The sequence below is a fragment of the Ceratosolen solmsi genome, unplaced genomic scaffold (genome assembly GCF_000503995.2).
Source record: "Ceratosolen solmsi marchali unplaced genomic scaffold, CerSol_1.0 scaffold2, whole genome shotgun sequence".
NCBI lineage: Eukaryota > Metazoa > Arthropoda > Insecta > Hymenoptera > Agaonidae > Ceratosolen > Ceratosolen solmsi.
In genome coordinates this window covers 290,017-309,978 of record NW_011948422.1, presented here as the reverse complement: position 1 = coordinate 309,978, position 19,962 = coordinate 290,017, and the positions used below count along the sequence as shown (strand labels likewise).

At 24.1% G+C, this 19,962-nt stretch overlaps 1 protein-coding gene across 1 annotated transcript in view; it reads left to right on the top strand.

Annotated features, from left to right (window-relative positions):
* Positions 1–19,676, top strand: part of LOC105361987 (calcium-activated potassium channel slowpoke-like) — a 41,321-nt gene extending 21,645 nt beyond the window's left edge. Inside the window, exons 2-5 of the mRNA XM_011499313.1 lie at positions 12,904–12,965; positions 16,567–16,663; positions 17,907–18,170; positions 19,332–19,676. Of these exons, the coding sequence (XP_011497615.1) occupies positions 12,904–12,965; positions 16,567–16,663; positions 17,907–18,170; positions 19,332–19,676 (768 nt within the window). The remainder of the gene's footprint in view (positions 1–12,903; positions 12,966–16,566; positions 16,664–17,906; positions 18,171–19,331) is intronic.
* The last annotated feature ends 286 nt before the right edge of the window (positions 19,677–19,962 follow it).

Sequence of the window (19,962 nt, the reverse complement as noted above, 5' to 3'; positions counted from 1 at the left end):
TATCAACATTTTAAATAGATTCTCTATACTTCATTGTTAGTGAATTTTTACTTCTAATAAAGCTTAAAAAAAAACCGACTCAGAGTCTAACGTTCTTTATAAGGTTAATACATAATATGAAGAAAGAAATAAAACTAATGTAGTTCGTAAGAATCATAATAGTAACAGTTTATTCACTATTCCACATTATGGAAAAAGTAATTGCTTTGTTACTATTTTATCATATTTTGGAACATAATATTTGCATTTTGTTTATTAGTCAGGATATATGTTGTTGCTCATTTGATATCCATTTTTGTCTTCTTCTCTTTCTAATGTTTTGTTTGATAATACAACGGAAGATGCTACTAAATTTTTCTATATCCGAAAATTATATTTCATGTAACGCTATATCAATAGTATATATTTGCATCATTGCTTATAACACTAATGTTTCTGAATTATTAATATATAGAAACTTTGTAACAAGTAGATCATATATTAATAGATCATACGTATTGAATAATTTATACTCTATTATAAAAATATTTGTTCTTATATCACAAATAATAACCATTTATTCTATAATTGATTTCTATGAAAATTGAATATTTACTACTAAATTGAATAATATATTTGATATAATATATTATTAGGATTTTTTGTTATTGTATTTGGAAATCGATTTAACCAAATGAAAGATCAGCAATTTTTTTTAAGCCAATAATTTATTGAATCAAATATAATATGTAATATAAAAACAGTATTTTTTATATAATAGGTGGATTTTATTAGATTACTTTATCAATTTTTTTGCATATCACATATAAAATAAACATTTTTAATGAATTCACATTATAATACAAAGATTCGATAATGAAATGAAAAATATAAAACACTAAAGACATAAAACCATGTAACAAACTATTTAAATATAAATTTACTTAGAATATGTGCAAATAAAAAAATAAAACTTTTTATTTAACAAGATATTTTATGCAGGTATATTTATGTACTTCTTCGTTTGAAAATTTTTTTCAGATTACTGTAACTATAAGTATAAACCATAAAGTGAAAAGGTGGAAAATCATTTATTACTTAGCTTGATTCCAGGATTAGAAATTTTTAGTTTTTCTCTATTTTTCCTTTACCTTGTATAAGTGTAAGTGTGGATCATGCGCATGAACTCTCGCATGGTTTATTTTTATTGTAGGTAAATGTCATAATAGGTAATTGTAATTTTACGTATTTTCTGATTCTAAATATGAATTTCTACCAAAATCTTTTATATTAGAAAAATTGTAAAGATTGTTAGTAAATTATTTTATAAGATGTTTTAAATAATAGTGCTCTTTAAATTTGTTTTTAATCCTAATTTATCAGCTATGAATATTCAAATATATGTCTCTTTGTAAACGTAATAATTGATCAAAATAATTATGTTGTAAAATAATATTATATTGTATCTATTCAATAATTTAACGTTAATTATTTAAACTTAACTATTCTATACTTTCACTTATTCAACATATTTTTAATAATATAATTTTTAATAATGTTGGCAAAAATGTAACTTTCTATAAAATATTTAATTGAACAATTTTTATAATAAAAAAAAAAAAATTATTTACCATTAAAAATTCTATAAACACGAATGTACAACAATTTACAGAAAGCTTACCCACTATCAAGTCTTCTTTAAACTGCGGAAAATTTCCAACTTTAGTCTCACCAACATCCTTCCTATTTTTTCGACTTTTTATTCAGCGACTGTATTACAAATAACACTTGAGCGCTTTCGTTAGCTTTATTTTTTAGCAGTCAACAGCGGGTGTAAAGTCACGTAAACATGAGCAATGAAAGAGACATACAAAATTTATGTTACTGGCTGTGTCTAGCATAGAAGTTTTTTTTGAGGATCCAGAACATACTCGCATCAATATTTTATGTGTTAAGTTGTTGAATTGCTTGCGATTTGAATGATTTAAATAAAATAACATTTATGGAATTGAAAAATAGAGAAAGTACTTTTATAGTAATAGTACATATTCTTCATATAATTTTGTAAAAAATGTATTCTAATAATCAAAGAACTTCGAGTAAATAAATAAAATATTGTTGAAAGAAACACAGGATTCTAACAAAGTGTTTGAAAAAAAAACTAGTATAATGTGGTGTATTAATAATATTATGGTAGATGCAATTTTTACAGTGATATTCAATTTTTATATTCAAAATCTAAGATTTTTCAACCTATTATAATAGATGCAAATATTTAAATAATTTTATTAAAATAATCACTTGTTTAAAAAATTATACGCTCGTTTTACGAGTTTATTTTTCAATATTTTCTACGATTAAAATTCTTCAGTGAAAGATAGTCGATCACGAAAAAGAGATAATGCATAATCATGCCTTCCTTTACAATTTTACCAAAGCAGCCAACCCCTCTTTCATGTGACGTGAAAGGATGAACAGAGTCGATAACCCAGTGACCTACATGAAGTTTACGCTTTCGGTATTCGAGTACATATCTACGGGTGAATTCGCAATTCAAACTTTTTTCTGATTGTAGAAAACTATGTGGTTATTATCTTTACATTAGTTATCAAAAATCCAACCTAAAATCTCTCTTTACAATTCATTCATGTTGCATCGATTTAATTTTTCACCAAATTAGCTACAATGGAACTACCAGTTCCGATATTCTGCTTGACAAAATTAAGTATTATATACGGCATTGAGCATACAATGCACTTGGAATCTCATGCTAATATTTTATTCAGCTTTCATGTTGTAAAATATGAACTTAAATTATGATTTATGAAAATATGTTGCAAATCTTTAAGAATAATAAAAACAGTTAAAACTATATGATTATGAGGGATGTTTTTTAAATTTTGGTTTCAATATTACATGCAAAGGTAGTATTGATTTATATTTACGAAAATACCATTTTGGTTTAAGGCATGCACGTATCTACGAAAGGATTTAAAATAATTTCGATTCAATAAATATTTATATATTACGTAAATAAAAAATATAATTATACGTTTTCAATATAAAGAAAAAATTGTACAATATATATTATGCATGAAATAGATTCAGTCAGGACAAAGTATTTATTAAAATATGTAATTATATTAATTCAATAAAGTATTTAATTATTTTTATTAATTAATTATCTCATAATGTTTGAATACATATTAAGTTATTCCATTTTGTTCTTTTAAAATTTCAAATTAAAACATTCTGTCAAATAATTGTAATATAGTAATATTTTTTTGAAAAAATAAAGTAGGTATATGAATAATATAATTTTTATTTTTCTAACATTCATTAATATATACTAAAAATATTGTTAAATTATTTACTTTCAAATATTGATATGAACCGCTGAATTTTTCAAATACTAAAATTTACAAGGAAGGATTTTTTTAATTTTAATTTTTTTTATTAAAACGATTATATAACATAATTTAATACGTAAGACAATGTGAAAGATATTTTATTGTATTTGTAATAATAGACATTAAAATTTCTGCTATACCGAGTATTTTAATTTCTGCATTTACTATAAATATAAATATGATCTTTTCCTTATATATAAATTATATAAGATATTGTGCACTAATTACAACTTTGTATATAGATTTTTAGCTGCTTTATCTTTCTTAAAATAAAAATATTAAAATAAAAAATAAAATTATAACTATATATAATTACATCTAAACTATTTCATTGTTTCAAATGAACGAAAAAGTTAGTGAGTGGTAATATTCCATTACTTTAATAGGTAAATAATCAATACCATTTATTTAAATAGTTTATCGATCATTTATTAATCAATATTTGCTCAATTTTTCGGCTCGAAAGTCATAAACTTAATTAAGAGTTATTACAACGGGTAAAGTGTAATCAAGAAATTGTAAATAATTAGATATATTATTGGTTAAACTGTATATAAATAATAATTAGTATTTAAGAAATACGAAACTATAAAAAAAAACAAATAATAAAATTTAATTTTACACATTTAAAAAAATTCGTAATAGCCAAAATGAAATGTGTTCTATCTATAACATGATGTGTTGACACAATTTTAGAGAACGTAAATAAACTTTAATACGATTTGTTTTTACTCTAAGAAATTTATTGAGCAGTTTATTGGTTGAAAACAATAAATTGTTCAAAAAGTAAACAATGAAGAAGTACACAAGAACATTTCCAAGTGAACGTTTTACTCAATTAAAAATTAGCTATTGAGTTTTTTTCTTTTTGATAAAGTCGCGCTTTTTTAATAATAAAAATCAAAGAAAGAATTCTAATAATAACAAAGGAAAATATTACTCCTATTTAATTATTTCATAGAAACTTCTGTGTAGATTTTACTGTCTTCCTATTTTAAATACAATTATATTAAACTTTAAAATTTTTTGAAATTCTATTTTACATCACGTTATATACGATCATATATTGCTAAAATTTCAAAATTAAATATAATTGATAATACTCTATTATGATTAATTATTAAATAATATCAATTTATAATAAAACAGGCACGAACGCTAAACTAAAAGTATAATATGTATTTTTAAATAGTAGAATTTAGTTTAAACATATATGTTTCTTAAAGTAATAGTTTTATGAAAAAGACTTCATGCATTAATGAAGATAGAGATAACGTATTTATTTTAGGAGCTGTATTCTATCTATTTCATATTAATTTATAATTTAATGAGTTAAAAGAAAATATAAATTTTTAAACAATATTCTTATATCAATAATAGCCATATATATGTAAATATATATTCTATCAAGTCAATCTCTTTAGAAAATCCTATTATCAAATGAAATAATTTGATCAAAATTGCGAAATTCATATATTTGTTGAGATTTTACCTCTATAATTCATTTCTCGAGTTTAATACCGACAATTATTATCTATATAAGATTTTGTGACGTAAAGTATTAAACTAATGAAATGATTTGAAAGTACAGTGACTTAATGCATTTGTAGACTAAAATACGGTCATCACAAAATCGATTTGATATCGCGGTTTACCTACAAACCCTACTTTATTTATGTACATGAAGCATATTAAAGTTTTATGTTTCTGTCTTCTCTTTCTCTCTCTCTCTCTCTCTCTCTGTATTTCTCTTTCTATAATTTTATCTACCTTTAGATATTTATCATTATCTTTCACTCTCTTTCTTCTATCTATGCATTATATAGAAACTCGTAAATGATCTAAGTACATATTATATTAAAATATGATTGGTCAGTATCATATTATGTATTAAAAAAATGACAATATGGTACTATATATCAATAAAACATATTGTTGGATTATTTAGGAACATTGCAAATTTAATTTTAATAGATTTTCTATGCAATAGCAATTAAATCATGCTAGGAAGTACACGGATATTTTCGCAATCTCTCTGTTTCTTGTCCCACTCTCTCTCTCTCTCGCTCTCTCTCTCTCTCTCTCTCATTCTAGTTTGTTGTATGCACCAACTCTAATGAAAAACATTTACATAATGATTGCTTTGAGAATTTTAAATTTATATTAAAAAATCAATAAGTTATTATTTCTTATATTGAACTAGAGTGAAAATTTTCATTATTTGTTGCTTATCAATGTTCTACAATATTATATTAGATTGAAAATTAGAAACTTGGTTTATATATGGAGTAATAATAATATCATGAATACAATATTTTTAACTTCAATTTTTTTTAAGTTTTCTATTTTTAAAATTATTTAATATTCATAAATTTTCAAATTAGAATAATCACATTTGCATAAGTGACATTTATCTTATTATTTATGAAAATTAAAATTTCTTCAATATGTTACTAAATGGACATTTTATACAATATTTTATTGATTTTCCTTATTAAAAAATAATTATATAATACTAAAATATATTACTAATAAAATATAATGAATTCATGTTTAAATAAAATGAATAATTGATGAAGAAAAACGGCAGACTGCATCAGAAATAATCTCTATTTAAAAAAAACAACTATATTCTCATCCTATTTTGTTGAGTGGTACCCTGACGCACTCTTTTACCTGTAAATCTAGTAAAAAGCCACTTATAATACTTGCTAAACAATATATCCAAAGTAGTCGGTGATCTATCTATCAATAAATATTCCTTTTATGACTTTCGATGATATGCTGGTAACTGTGGATACATACAAAATTTCATATAAATAATAATTTATATCGATGATATTAAAATTACATTATTCTTAGTAATTAGTCTTTAATGTCAAATTAAAATATCTTTGGCATAATATGCAATAGCCATTACTATATGTATTTTACTAATGATACATTACAAGTCTTTCATATATGCAATGAAATAATACTATAAATCTTTACAACACGTATTATATAAATAGATTATGTATCATTGTTTTTCTATTGCTATCATAAAAAATGGAATCTGCATTTTCAAAGTTTACAATCTTGGCATACATCTTCGTTATCTACTATTATCTGCTATTAACTAATCTGCATTTATTTGTCTATTAGATATATATTTTTTGTCCAAAAAAGAAAATTTAATCATTTTTATAATAAATTACTGATTTTTCCTGAACTTCATTATGCATTGTCAGATATAAATGATAAATACAATTTATAGTAATTTCATACATTTCTATATTTATAAATTATAATAATATCCTATAATATATATATCGAAGGATATATAAAGGTTTAAGTGTATATTCTTTTATAGTTTAATTATTTGATTATTACAGCCATAATTAGTAATAAAACTGACTACAAAATGTGAGAGAATTATGCATATTATTTATAAATATGATATTTAAACAGATAATGTTATTTTTGTATTTATAAAATATTTATAATATATAATTTCACTTTTATATGTTTAAGTCAGCACGCAGTTTAACATAGTTGTACAGTTTAACTATAATTATAAAGTAATTGTCATTATACTAAATATCTACTAAATAAGTAATAATATATATTAACTTTAATCAACAAAAAATTATAAAATAATTTTGGAAATTAACTATTTGGAAATTTCGAAATTTTATTTCATGAAATAATGTTTACATCTATTAAAAAGATATAAATAAAAATAAAGAAGCTTTCGTTGAATATAATAACAAAGCAAACATAATTTTAATTATAATTTTATAGATTTGAATGTAATAAATGTAACACTCCAAAAATTTATTCTTCATATATATTAAAAAATGTTTATATATTTTGTTTGGAGTATACAATACTTCAATAATTCAATCACCAAGTATTCATGTAATATAAACAAATTTATTTGTATTTAATAATTAAAGGTTAGGTTTTTAAACTCGACAAAAAAAATATTTATATTTTTTCAGAAAAATACTAAAAATTGTGAATTAATTATTAAACAGAGTTTATATGTTTCATAATTATATTTTATAAGTATAAGGTTGTATTAAAATTATAATATAACGAAAGAGTTTAAAATAATTTTCTTTGCAAAATATTAAATTTAAAAATACTCTAAACATCATATATTTATTCACATACATTTTCTTTTTTATTTTACACATTTTCAGTGGTATATTTAATTGTTTTTTTGGTTTTAATGCTTGAAATTTTTTTTGTTTACATATTTGCTTTATTACAATATCTTATATTGAATTTGAGTGCTGAATACTGAAGTACCAATGTCTAATATAAAAATTTCGATTTAATATTTTTTAATACAAATAATATAGTTAATTATCATCATTGCTGATTATACATGTTTTCTTGATGTTTACTTAATATTGAAAGTTTATTAATTTTCAGACATTGTTCCAATGATTTTCCAACACAAAGTAAATTCCCTGTAATAGTTAAATATTTCAGTCGACATTTACCAATACCAAAGCATATTCCGTCAGCACTATTCCATCTTGAAATAATAAAACTTTCACGCAGATAATAAATAAGATTCGAAGCCAAGTATTATACGTAAATAATAATTGTGCAACAGGTTTAGAAAATCAGTCATTCGCCTAATATAATGTAACAAAAAGAGAGACAATCGATCTTGGCCCTCGGTTCACTGGCATACGCGTTTTTCTATATAAGTGTCTTTCACTCTTTTAAGTCTCGCCGTTCAGCCTTGACCCTTAACCATCGATTGAGTGCGCAGGTGCATCATCGTGCACTTTTCGGCTCACGCCCTTATACCACAGCTAAAAATAATGGACGGCTTCGCCTTGAACGATGCGATGCGCATCTTGTTGTCCTTGTCTTAGTCTAGCAGGCCAGCAGCAGTTTTCATTCTGATACGTGAGTGAATGTATCGATGTATTTATTACTCGTTTTTAAGAGTATGCTGACATTTTTAATGGTTGGAGATTAGTATGAGGGATGTTAGCTAGAGAATTGCATATGAAATTTATTTAATAACGATTTAATATAAAGGCCATAGTTCATTTGGTCTCTATTAGTCACTATTAGCTATTAAATGAACAGTGTCGATAATTATCAAAAAAGGACGTTTTAATTATAAGCGAATTGCTTCAACAATTCAAATATTTTTTTCCTTTTTTTTAGCAAAAAAAAAAAATAATAATAATAAAATTCGTATTACACAATTATAAATCATGCAGAATTAATGCAATGTGAATTATCATTTTTCTTCAACTACAAATATACATAGATAGAATGTTTGACAATTCATCAGAATATCTGAAATTTATAATAATAATAATAATAATGACAATGATAATACGAGTAATTATAATGATAATAATTATTATTATTATGACGATGATAAGAATAATGATAATGATAATAACACCAGTACGATTAACAACAAAAACATTAATAATAGTAGTAGATGTGGTGTTAGTAGCAGTTGTGGTATTTTAGTCAGGTCTGTGTGAATCTGAAATTATATTTTTCGAGTTATTTTAAAGTTATTTTATAACCTCGTCGCACAATTCATTTAACTTATTTTTTTATAATGAATGTTTAATTTCTCAGATCGTTTAATGCTGCTATTCTCAAAAGTAAATGGCAATAGAATGTTATGGGCAAAAGCTTTTGATCGGTTACGACATAAATATTATGCCGAATTCTTAAAAACCTAACTGCTTTGAATCATTATACGTCGGGAACCTTATAAAATTTAACATGCTAATAAATTATAAAGTTTTTCTCAAGTCGAATTGTCTCGTGTCCAAAAAATTGAAAATAGCTCCAGCGAGCAATCAGAGAGAGAGAGAGAGAGAGAGAGAGAGAGAGAGAGAGAGAGAGAGAGACGTTTAATACGATCGTGAGTGTCTCGATGAGTGGACGATACATATAACGACTATCACCGATAAACGTGTTTTCGCGACCTCAAGTTGTACGTGGTCTTGTCTTCGTGAAACCGTGTGCGCGCATACCTACTGTCTATTTTCGCACACGGATTATTTTTAGTATCATTCTCATGAGTAAAGGAGGGCTTCGCCAAGAATATCGTGCCTCTTTCCTATTAATTTTTTGCTCTGCACGAACCACGGGATGATGCAGTAACTGCTAAGACGACTAAGGAGCCTCCCGACTTGCGAAATCCTTGTATTTGAGAGTACGATTTTTGCGACGCACACTGTCTACCAACTGAAAAGGCCGAGGTTGGGGCCAAGTCATCGTGTGTCATTTACGCCCGTATAAGTTAGCATGGATTGCCGGCGATTTTCCTTTCGACGATCATTACAATCGAATAACCACGGAAATACATCCAATTTTATTGGTATTGTGATTTTCGATTGATAGTAATTGCGATTAAATTACTTTAAATAAATTGTATTTTTGTTATTATTGCCTACTATAATACACTTTTTGGTGATTTTATTTAAGAATCGCACTTTATGGTAATTTATCATTCCTTCACAATACACCATTAATAATAATTTTTTATTTTTCTTTTAACGGATGTATTTTCCTTATTTACCGCGTGAATTGTAAATTATCATGACAATTGTAAAAGTTATAAATAAGAAATGAATTTAGGTATTATTCCATATTTTATGTTACTAGTGCTTCATAAGTTTGTTTTGTTAGTATTTTACAAGTGAAAAATTATATTTAAGTCATTTTATGCTCTAATTGTACATAATAAACTGTCTCTCTTATCACGAACCATTTTAATATTTTATTCAATATATTTTAGTAAAGCAGTTATTAGTTTTTTAATTATTCATGTTATTATTGTTAATATGGAATTATTAATTAGGAATAATAATTCTGAATTTTAAATTATATACTGATAATTTATTTTGTCACACTTAAATAAAAAATTATTCAAAGTAATTATTAAAATTTTCTTGGTTACTAGCTTTACAAACTAATATTTTAAAATTAATTTGACAATGAATTTTTTCCAAATTTGAAGGTAATAGATTTTTTTTTCAATAGATTATCGTAGTTTTAAACTAAAATGTGAATTATCTTATTATTCTCGGGTGAAGGTACATACCAACTGAACTATGTAATATAAATTCAAAACTCCGAAACTAAAATAAAAACACACATCTATATGCTACGCATATGGCACGTTTCAAGAAAGATGGTTTCAAGCTTTGATGTTACTGTGCAAAAGATGATTCTATCTTTTTTATTCAATAATATATATATATATATATATATATATATATATATATATATATATATAGGCACACTCGTTCCCATTTAAGCGTACAGTCTCTAGGTTAGTATTTGTAAAACACGTGTATAATAATTGTGTGTGTATTGGGTATATGTGTGAATGTTTGGGTCTATCAACGAATTTCTTTAAGTGCCTATTTTTTTTTATGTATAAAAATATTTAAGTACATATGCGCGCAAGAATTTATACAATGACATGTATACCAACCATTTAATCATATGATGTTGTTGGTGTAATAACGAGCCATAACTTCGTATCTTATATACATCACAAACAATATTATATATAATGTTGATTTCATAACAAAAAAAAATGTAAGTTACAACGTACAATCGAAGATAAGATTTTCCATCGTCAAAATAGAAAAAAGTTGGAAAAATTTGGTTTCCTATTAAGGTTGATTATTTGTGGTCTATTAAATTTTTGTGTTTATACTATTCTTTTGTGCGAAGATAATCTGTTGCTATTTAGATGATATTTACGTCTCAATAAATTACAATAAATTATTAATTTAAATATCCTATTAAAGTATGGTATAATTATTCTTTTATTAAAATATATTTAATATATACCATGAATAGTTTACATTTATATTAAGTTAAAATTAGGCTTTAATACTTGAATATTGTTTATTGAAATATTAATTCTAGTAAATTAAGAATTATTAAAATACTAGTCTTTTCAAACGTCTGCTGAAGGTTCTTTATAACTTATTCACATGAAAATAAATTGCATCTAATAGTTTATTTTAATTTTTGCGTACAAAAATATCTAATTATAAACTATTAGACTAATTATAAATTTTATGGATAAACTGAATAAAAACAATCTCTCTTCATTAAACAATTATATTTTCTAAAGAAAAAACTAAATATATACAAATATTAAATTCCTTAATATTCTCAGTTTTTATTTTTTTATAATATACGAATTAGGTATTTCTTAATCAATATATGAATAAATTTACATTTACAATATTATATACATATCAATTGTATAAATATATTCTTTAATAAAAATAAATAGTATTAACATTGAAGTACAAAAGTAAATCTCAACTATTAAAGCTACTTTTACAACATAAAAACAAATTTGTATGAAAATGTTAAAATATTGGACATTATGTTTGTTTTTAAAATTGTATTTATATTTCTTATGAATTTATTTTTATAATCTGGTGAAATCTACGACATTCTTTAATAGATAATAAATTAATTTCGTGAAAGTTCAAAGAAAAAAATCTTTAGAAAATTTTAAAAATATGTAAACATTTATTTTTATTATCAGAACATATCACTGTACTTCTAATTATTATATTAATTTTCACACGACAGTTTATTTTTTAATGTTCGTCTATATTGCTTTCTCTTATTAGAAGACTGAAAATTCTTATTTGATTAATTGAACAGAAATGAGCTTAAATATTTCTAATAAGATTTAACAGTTCCGTAACGTATTTCATTAGATTTATAAATTTAATCTAAGTCAATTTTGAATCTATGCTAAATGAGTTAAAAATCTACATTTAAGGTCAAATATTTTTTTAATTTATATACCATTTACAATTCGTAAGAAAAAAAAGTCCGTTTAAAATTTAAATTTTAATTTGACCTCTTGTACTATATATTCATAAATGTTTTATTTGTTATTAATTTCATATTTAATTGGATGAAAATAATATATAATTTATAATTTCAGATATAAATTTTTATAATATTTAAAATTTTAATATATATCATTCATATACTTCATTGAAGGTAATTAAATATAATTACAACCTAATATAAGCAGAAGCGATAACAGAAAGATGCTTAATTTGTCAATGAAATCAGTATAATATAAATTAGAAATTAGTTTAATTAAAAAATTTGAGCAACTGTCAAGTCATCGTTTATTTTGAAAAGATGGATGATTTTTGAAAATACTTAAATTCAATATACATGAGTGCATAGTTATCACATTTTATTGTTATCTTTAACGAACTTGTACAGAAATAATTCTAATCCGAAACAATATTGAAATTTTAATATTATTTTTCATAATATATGTACTATAAAAATAGTATAGCACGAAATAAATACAAAGTTAACTTGAACTCTATAAAATGAAACTGTGTTATCATAACAATTTCTGTACAAGATCTAATAATAGATTTTGCATAAAAGACTTCATATACTTTTTACTAAATATTTTTATTATAATTTTGTAATAGAATTTGTTGTTTTTTTTGTGTTTCAGGTGGTTCTAGTTTTCATCCTTAGTATAGCATCGCTAATAATATACTTCATCGATGCCTCCAGGTAAAGCCTGCAAAAAATTTCATTCATTTTTGTAAAAATATTTAAGGTATTTGTTTAATTAGGCAATATGCGAATATACACAAATATTTCTATACATTTTTTATGCAATATTTTATTGTAATTTAAATCTAATAAAATATAAATTATGTTAATTAAAGTATTTTATTATTTTCTCATTTAAGTTAAGATTATTTATATAGTTTTTTTATAAGATCATTAATAATTTATGTTTTGATTATGCGTGTATTACAGATTTATGTGTTTGTTCTAAGTGAACATTTTGTAAAAATTAATTTTTTATGTGGATCTGAAATTAAATTATCACTTTAATTATTAGCAAGGCAACTTTGTAATAATATTATAGTTTTCATAAACTCAAAGATTAATTTCTATCTATGAGATTTAAAGTTTGATTTACTTTGAAATTTTAACTTTGACATTTGCAAGAAAAATAATTCGTAAATATGAATATTCATGGAATATTGCTTATTGCATACACTGAAATGGTAACTTGGCTTACTTAAAAATAATGAAAATAGTTTCAGCAATTTAAATGATAATTTTTTAGTTTATAAATTCTCTATTATTCTTATAATAGTTTTAATTAGACATGTGTGTTATAACTTATAATTCTTTACATTAAAATTCTAAATTCCCGTTTTGATAAAAAATTGTATAGTTTAAAAATGTTATAGTTACTATTATTTTAAAAATGACAGTAATAGAAAATTATTGCAATATAAGTAAATAATAGACATATATTTTACATAATTTTTGAACTTATAATTTTTTGAAGTAAATTAATTATTACAAACATTTATAAATGCATTTATATTAGCTAAAATAGATTAGCTATCAGTATTTCTGATATAATGAGGTTAATTATAGCACTGACATAATAATTTGCAGAATTCGGTCATCTAATCATTCTTGATGCTAGTTTTACTATTTTTGTAACGTTAGTTGGGCAGGTTTAATCGACTGAGTCTAATAGGAAGTACTATAAACTCTTCTATTCGAAAGTTAGTACACTTTACGATTGTTCGAATAGTGCTAGCTAAGAAATCCTTCACTTTAAATGTCAGCGCTCTATTAAAACTTTTTAATAAATGTTTCTTGTATAAGACATTTTTAATGATATCTCGAATATTAGTTATAAATAAAAATTCATTATAGTATTTGTCGCGAAATATATTATATTCAACACTGATCCCATATTATGGATTTCTCATTGAATTATTTTATGCTTTGAGAGACATCATCAATGTTTTTCAAATCAGAAGTTAGCTGAATATCTCTCATATTTTTGTTAAATTAGTGATTATAATAATTTAACACTATATTAATCTAGGTGAATAGGATTTAAAGTATTTAGTAATATTACATTGTAAAAATACGATATTAGTGAGATGAAAAATTAAAAATATTAATACATTTATTCAAAGTAATGAAGTAAACTTTCTTTTTTCTTTTGATTATTTAATTAGATTTCATGAATTTTATTAGCCTATAGTCGAATAAAATATCTCAATTTAAACGTAAATATTAATCTCATTGTTCTATTTTCTTTCTTTTTTACTATTTATTTTAGTTTCTTGTAAGTAACATTTTATTTAATTTGAATAAAGTTGCGTTTACATTATCTTTAAATTTGTACCTAATGTTTCTCTGAATTACTGTTACAGTTAATTGCAGTTTATAATTGAAAAAATAACTTCCTCAACTTAAAAGATTTTCACAAAACAATCATGTATCTACCAATCTACCTACATTATCAAGTTATAAATGTGATAGATAGTAGAAAAGCTTTCATTTCGATCTTTGACATGCTTGCATCAGATGCATATCACATGTAGTATGTATAATTACTTGCAATGCTGCTTAAATTTGCTATAGAATGTGGTTAATTCAATTGTAGTTATGTGCCAGTGTAAATCGGTATCATTTGGATTTAACACACGCGATATTGTTTAGGTATTCCTCGAAAGTCGAGTGTCAACATGCACACGTATACGTCGCCTCACAGTATTCCTCGTTGGAGTGTATTCGGGCATGTGACCTCATTAACCCTTTTCTCGTTTACTGAACCTAGTCGAAGTCATTATTGTATGGGTTGTTATACCATTTTGTGAAAGGCATAAGTGTTCTTTTTTTGTAATGTATGGCATATTCATTTGGACATATAATTGCACTTTACAGAATTTTCGTTAACAATATCAATAGAACAGGTTATGCTAGTGTAGAATTCTTGATATTTAATTATGTCTTCAAGATCTAAAATTTTATATAGCATTGTATTTATGTAAAAAAAAGAATAATTCTTATTATTTTCAATTATTCGATATTGTGAATACGAAATTACGATAAATTAAATTTTCATAGAATACTTATATAAAAAAAAAACAGTTAATAACTTTATATTTAAAGCTGAAGTACAGTGAATTTTTATCGAATAATCGTCTAATTTCCTAGAGGTTAATAAAAAGTAATACAGTAATTAAATTATTAAGCTAGTTTTGAGAAAGTCTGATAGAATTTTGTTCGTATTAAACGGGTTGTTTCTCGATACTTCAGAATATTCAGCTAATTACATAAATATATACGTGTGAAAAAAACCAACCCTTAACATGAATTTTAAATTGTTTACAATTATTTAAGTAAATATTTAATTTTTCATAATATTCATATATTATGTTACTATTCATTATATTTGAAAAATTTATTTTACATTTTATACTTTCAATTATATTTAACAATTTCAATAAATAAACGTAGTACATTGTGAAATTGCAATGTTAGTTTTTATAGATTTTTATAAATTACTAAGTCAAGAAACTTCTTAGTGTCCTTGGTGTCTTTGTAAAAATAAAAAAACTTTAATCAGTATAATTATTTTGATAATATAATTTTCTATTTACAAATCACTGAGTAATCGTATTACTTTTCGCAATTTCTAATACATTTGAGTATTTACATTACATCTACAGTGATCTCCATATTTATAAATCCAATTTGTTTTTAATTTCTTAAGTATTAAATTTTACAATTCTATATTTAATAAATGTAACATGAATATAAATAATGAATCATGAATATAATATAAATGATGAATAAAATAAGTATCACAAACCAGCAAATATTGTAGGCACAATTTTAATAGATACAATTACACTAGATAATTTATACGTTATAAATCTTTTTTGTAACAAAAAATTACTATTGCAAGTTAAATTTATAACAAATATATGTTGAGTTATATATATATGTGTAAATGAATGTAGTTGAAGTGGACTGTGACATTTTCCGGGAAGTCATAAAATAGAGAATTATTGAAGACAAAAAAAAGACGAAACAATAAAGAGCACAATACATAGAAAAAGAGACAGGGAAGGAGAGAGAGAGAGAGAGAGAGAGAGAGAGAGAGAGAATAGAAGTAGGGGGTAGCTTAGCTGCGTTATAAATATATAAATTATGCATTTGTAAAGTTTGTCCGGTAAAATAAACTATCAGCATTTCAATATATTTATGAGAAGTACAAATAAAACTTGTATCTTTTTAATCATTAATCAAACAAAAAAATTTTTTGTTTTTCTCATTACAGTGAGGAGGTGGAGCGTTGCCAAAAGTGGAGCAACAACATTACTCAGCAAATAGACTTAGCTTTCAATATATTTTTTATGGTCTACTTTTTTATACGCGTAAGTACATATTATCTCGTTGACGATACAAGAAACATCATACGTTTTCTACATTTTATAGCTTGTCGAGTAAAATTGAATTTTTAGTAATAGGTGAAGAAAGTAAAAAGAAATTTCATGAAAAAGTACATTTCAGAGAGCACGCAACCTTTTTTATTATATATTCATACTATAAATTCTTTAGTCGGTAAAAATAATAATATATTTTAAAATACTACTGTCATGTAAATTCTTATATCTTTTTCTGCTTATAGACGAAACCCAGTTTATTTCTCAGATTGCAATCTCAGAAATACAATATGTATCTTATTATTATTATTATTATTTCGGATTTCTGATAAAATTATGGTTTAACAACAATAAAAATTCTTTTAAAATATTTTAAACAGTATCGTGAGCAATGAGATTGTAAAGAAAATTGGTAAAATAAATAAATCTTTGAAATAAAATGAGACTAATAAATTTTAGTAAAAATATTTATGAATAATTTTGTATATATATTCAACGATATTTATACAACTCATTATTAATATATATCGACTGTATATCTTATTTAATAGTAGATTTTTTTATATGAAGCATGAAAAGAATAAAATTAATTAATTTATATATATATACATACATGTGTGTGTGTGTGTGTGTGTGTGTGTGTGTGTGTGTGTGTGTGTGTGTATGTATGTATGCATGTATTGAATATTAATATTAATAAAATCTGAAAAAACTATTTATGATATTAGAATTTGTATTCAATGAAAATTGTAATGATTTAAAAAATTAAAAAATACTCTACAATTTTTTGAAAACATTTTTAGATACAAAATCAATATAAGGACAGAATACATTTGCATGTTCTTTATAAAGAAAACATTATTTACATAGCCACTATGTATGTTATGTATCTTACAATTAGCAGATATTTAATTCAATGCATTTTTCTTATTAATATTTGTTATATAAATATCATTTTAAATAATACATAAACACTATTTGATGATTTGAACCCAACATTTGAGTATTTATGTATTAATATTGAATTTATCGTGGCTACCTATTCTACGTTTATACCTTTTCAAATCTAAAATGCAGCTTGACATTTTTCTTCAGATTTGTTCGAATTTACAAAATCTTCTCTAGCTAAACAAAAAAAAAACTTTTATATTGTACATAAACAAAAATATATGAACATATATTTTTCTTTAATCCTGTGACTACATAAACTTGGAATTTATTCTTTCTTGTGCAGTTTATCGCCGCCAGTGACAAGCTGTGGTTCATGCTGGAGATGTATTCGTTTGTGGATTACTTTACGATACCACCGTCTTTCGTATCGATCTACTTGGATCGGACGTGGATCGGACTGAGGTTCCTCCGAGCCCTACGACTGATGACGGTTCCTGACATCCTCCAGTACTTAAACATTCTAAAGACATCGAGCTCGATTCGCCTCGCTCAACTCGTCTCCATATTCATCTCCGTCTGGCTTACGGCTGCTGGCATCATTCATTTGGTACGTTTATAATTCTCTTTAGAGTGCGATCTTCGTTAACTGTGAAAAGGGATTATTAGATTTCACAAATAACTAATTTTTAAGTTTAATTTAGTCGAGAATCCATTGATAATAGTTAATAAATGTATATACAAATTATCGTAATTAGTTATAATTTTGCATGAAATCGACTTGCTAACTATTAACGTATTAACTATTTTTATATTAAATACATTCGTTTAACTATAATATTCATAGTTATTAATTTATAATTTTAGTATGTTAATGTAATAAATGAGTTTTTCATTATTCATACATTGACACTAGTTTTGTTTTACGAATCTTATAGTAAGTACATTAAAAAAAAAAAATATATATATATCAATATTAATAAAGTGTTAAAAAAAAAGAAGATTTTTTACTCATATTTCAAGAACTATTTTTATTATTTCTATTGCAATTATTAAAACAAAAAAATATGTAAAATCGTTATAATAGTATTCGAACTGATTTTTATACGTTTATGTTGATACGAACAGCAGATTGTTCTATTATTGTCCCTATTATTATTTTCGTAATTATTCAATTTCAATATTATTTCGTTATATTATATAAGAGTTAAATAATATTATCATTAGAATGTTTCAGTCAATCTCATTGTCTAATAAATTATACCAATTTATGTCATTAAAGATATTTCGAATAACTAAATAGATATATTAGTGAAAAAAAATCTATAGTTACTTAAAGCACGATAAACTGTCGTTTGTGCTTGCAGTTTGAGTAAACAACATTTTTAAGACAACAAATTTCTTATTCTTACATATATATATTAACTATAGGATAACGATAAAATAGTTCGAGAAAAATTGCATTTTATTATACATATGATTGTCTACATTATAACAAATTAAAAATTTTTAATGAATTAAGAAAATATCACCGTCCAAGTTTTAAAGATGTAATACTGTAACGTGATGCTTTAACTTTAATCAAATCCAAATGCAACTATTTTTGAAATTTATTATTAATTGTATAATATTTCTAAAAGTATCTTTTTTCGTTGCTTCGACTTACTAAATTTCAAAAGAGATCACGGCCTTACAACTCTTGCGTTCACGAACATGGACTACATAATATTATTTTCCCTTTTAATAACGAAGTAGCTTATTATCTTCTCAGCTTGAAAACTCAGGAGATCCTTTCGAGTTCAAGAATCCACAACAGCTTTCATATTGGACCTGCGTATACTTCCTAATCGTGACAATGTCAACGGTGGGATACGGCGATGTATACTGCCAGACGGTACTCGGCCGCACATTCCTAGTATTTTTTCTACTCGTCGGCTTGGTAAGCCCACCTCATTCTATGTATTGGCCTTTAAGTCTCATTTTAAGCCCAACTGTATGGAATTTTGAGAATTCCTATTGCGTTAATCTTTTTTTTTTATTATTCATGATAAGATTTGCAACAGATGATCTATCAAGAGTCGAACACTTGAGAAATTCGAAAAAGCTTCTCGAATGAACGTAATGTTATTGCTGTATGGTTGTCTTGTCGAATTTGTCAAGTGATAATCTTTTATTACACGCTAATTATGCGAATTAAAGGTTTTGAAAATAAAGGATATCAATGAATTTTTATATGATAAATTTCATCGCGAATACATTGAATATATTTATTTAATTCGCATATTTTAGTATTAATCATTTGCTCTGACTCGGCAATTACTAATGTCTGTAATGTATTGTCTCAGCTATATTTACAAGAAATTTTCAGTAAGTCTTGTAAATTTTCTCTTACATTCTTACAG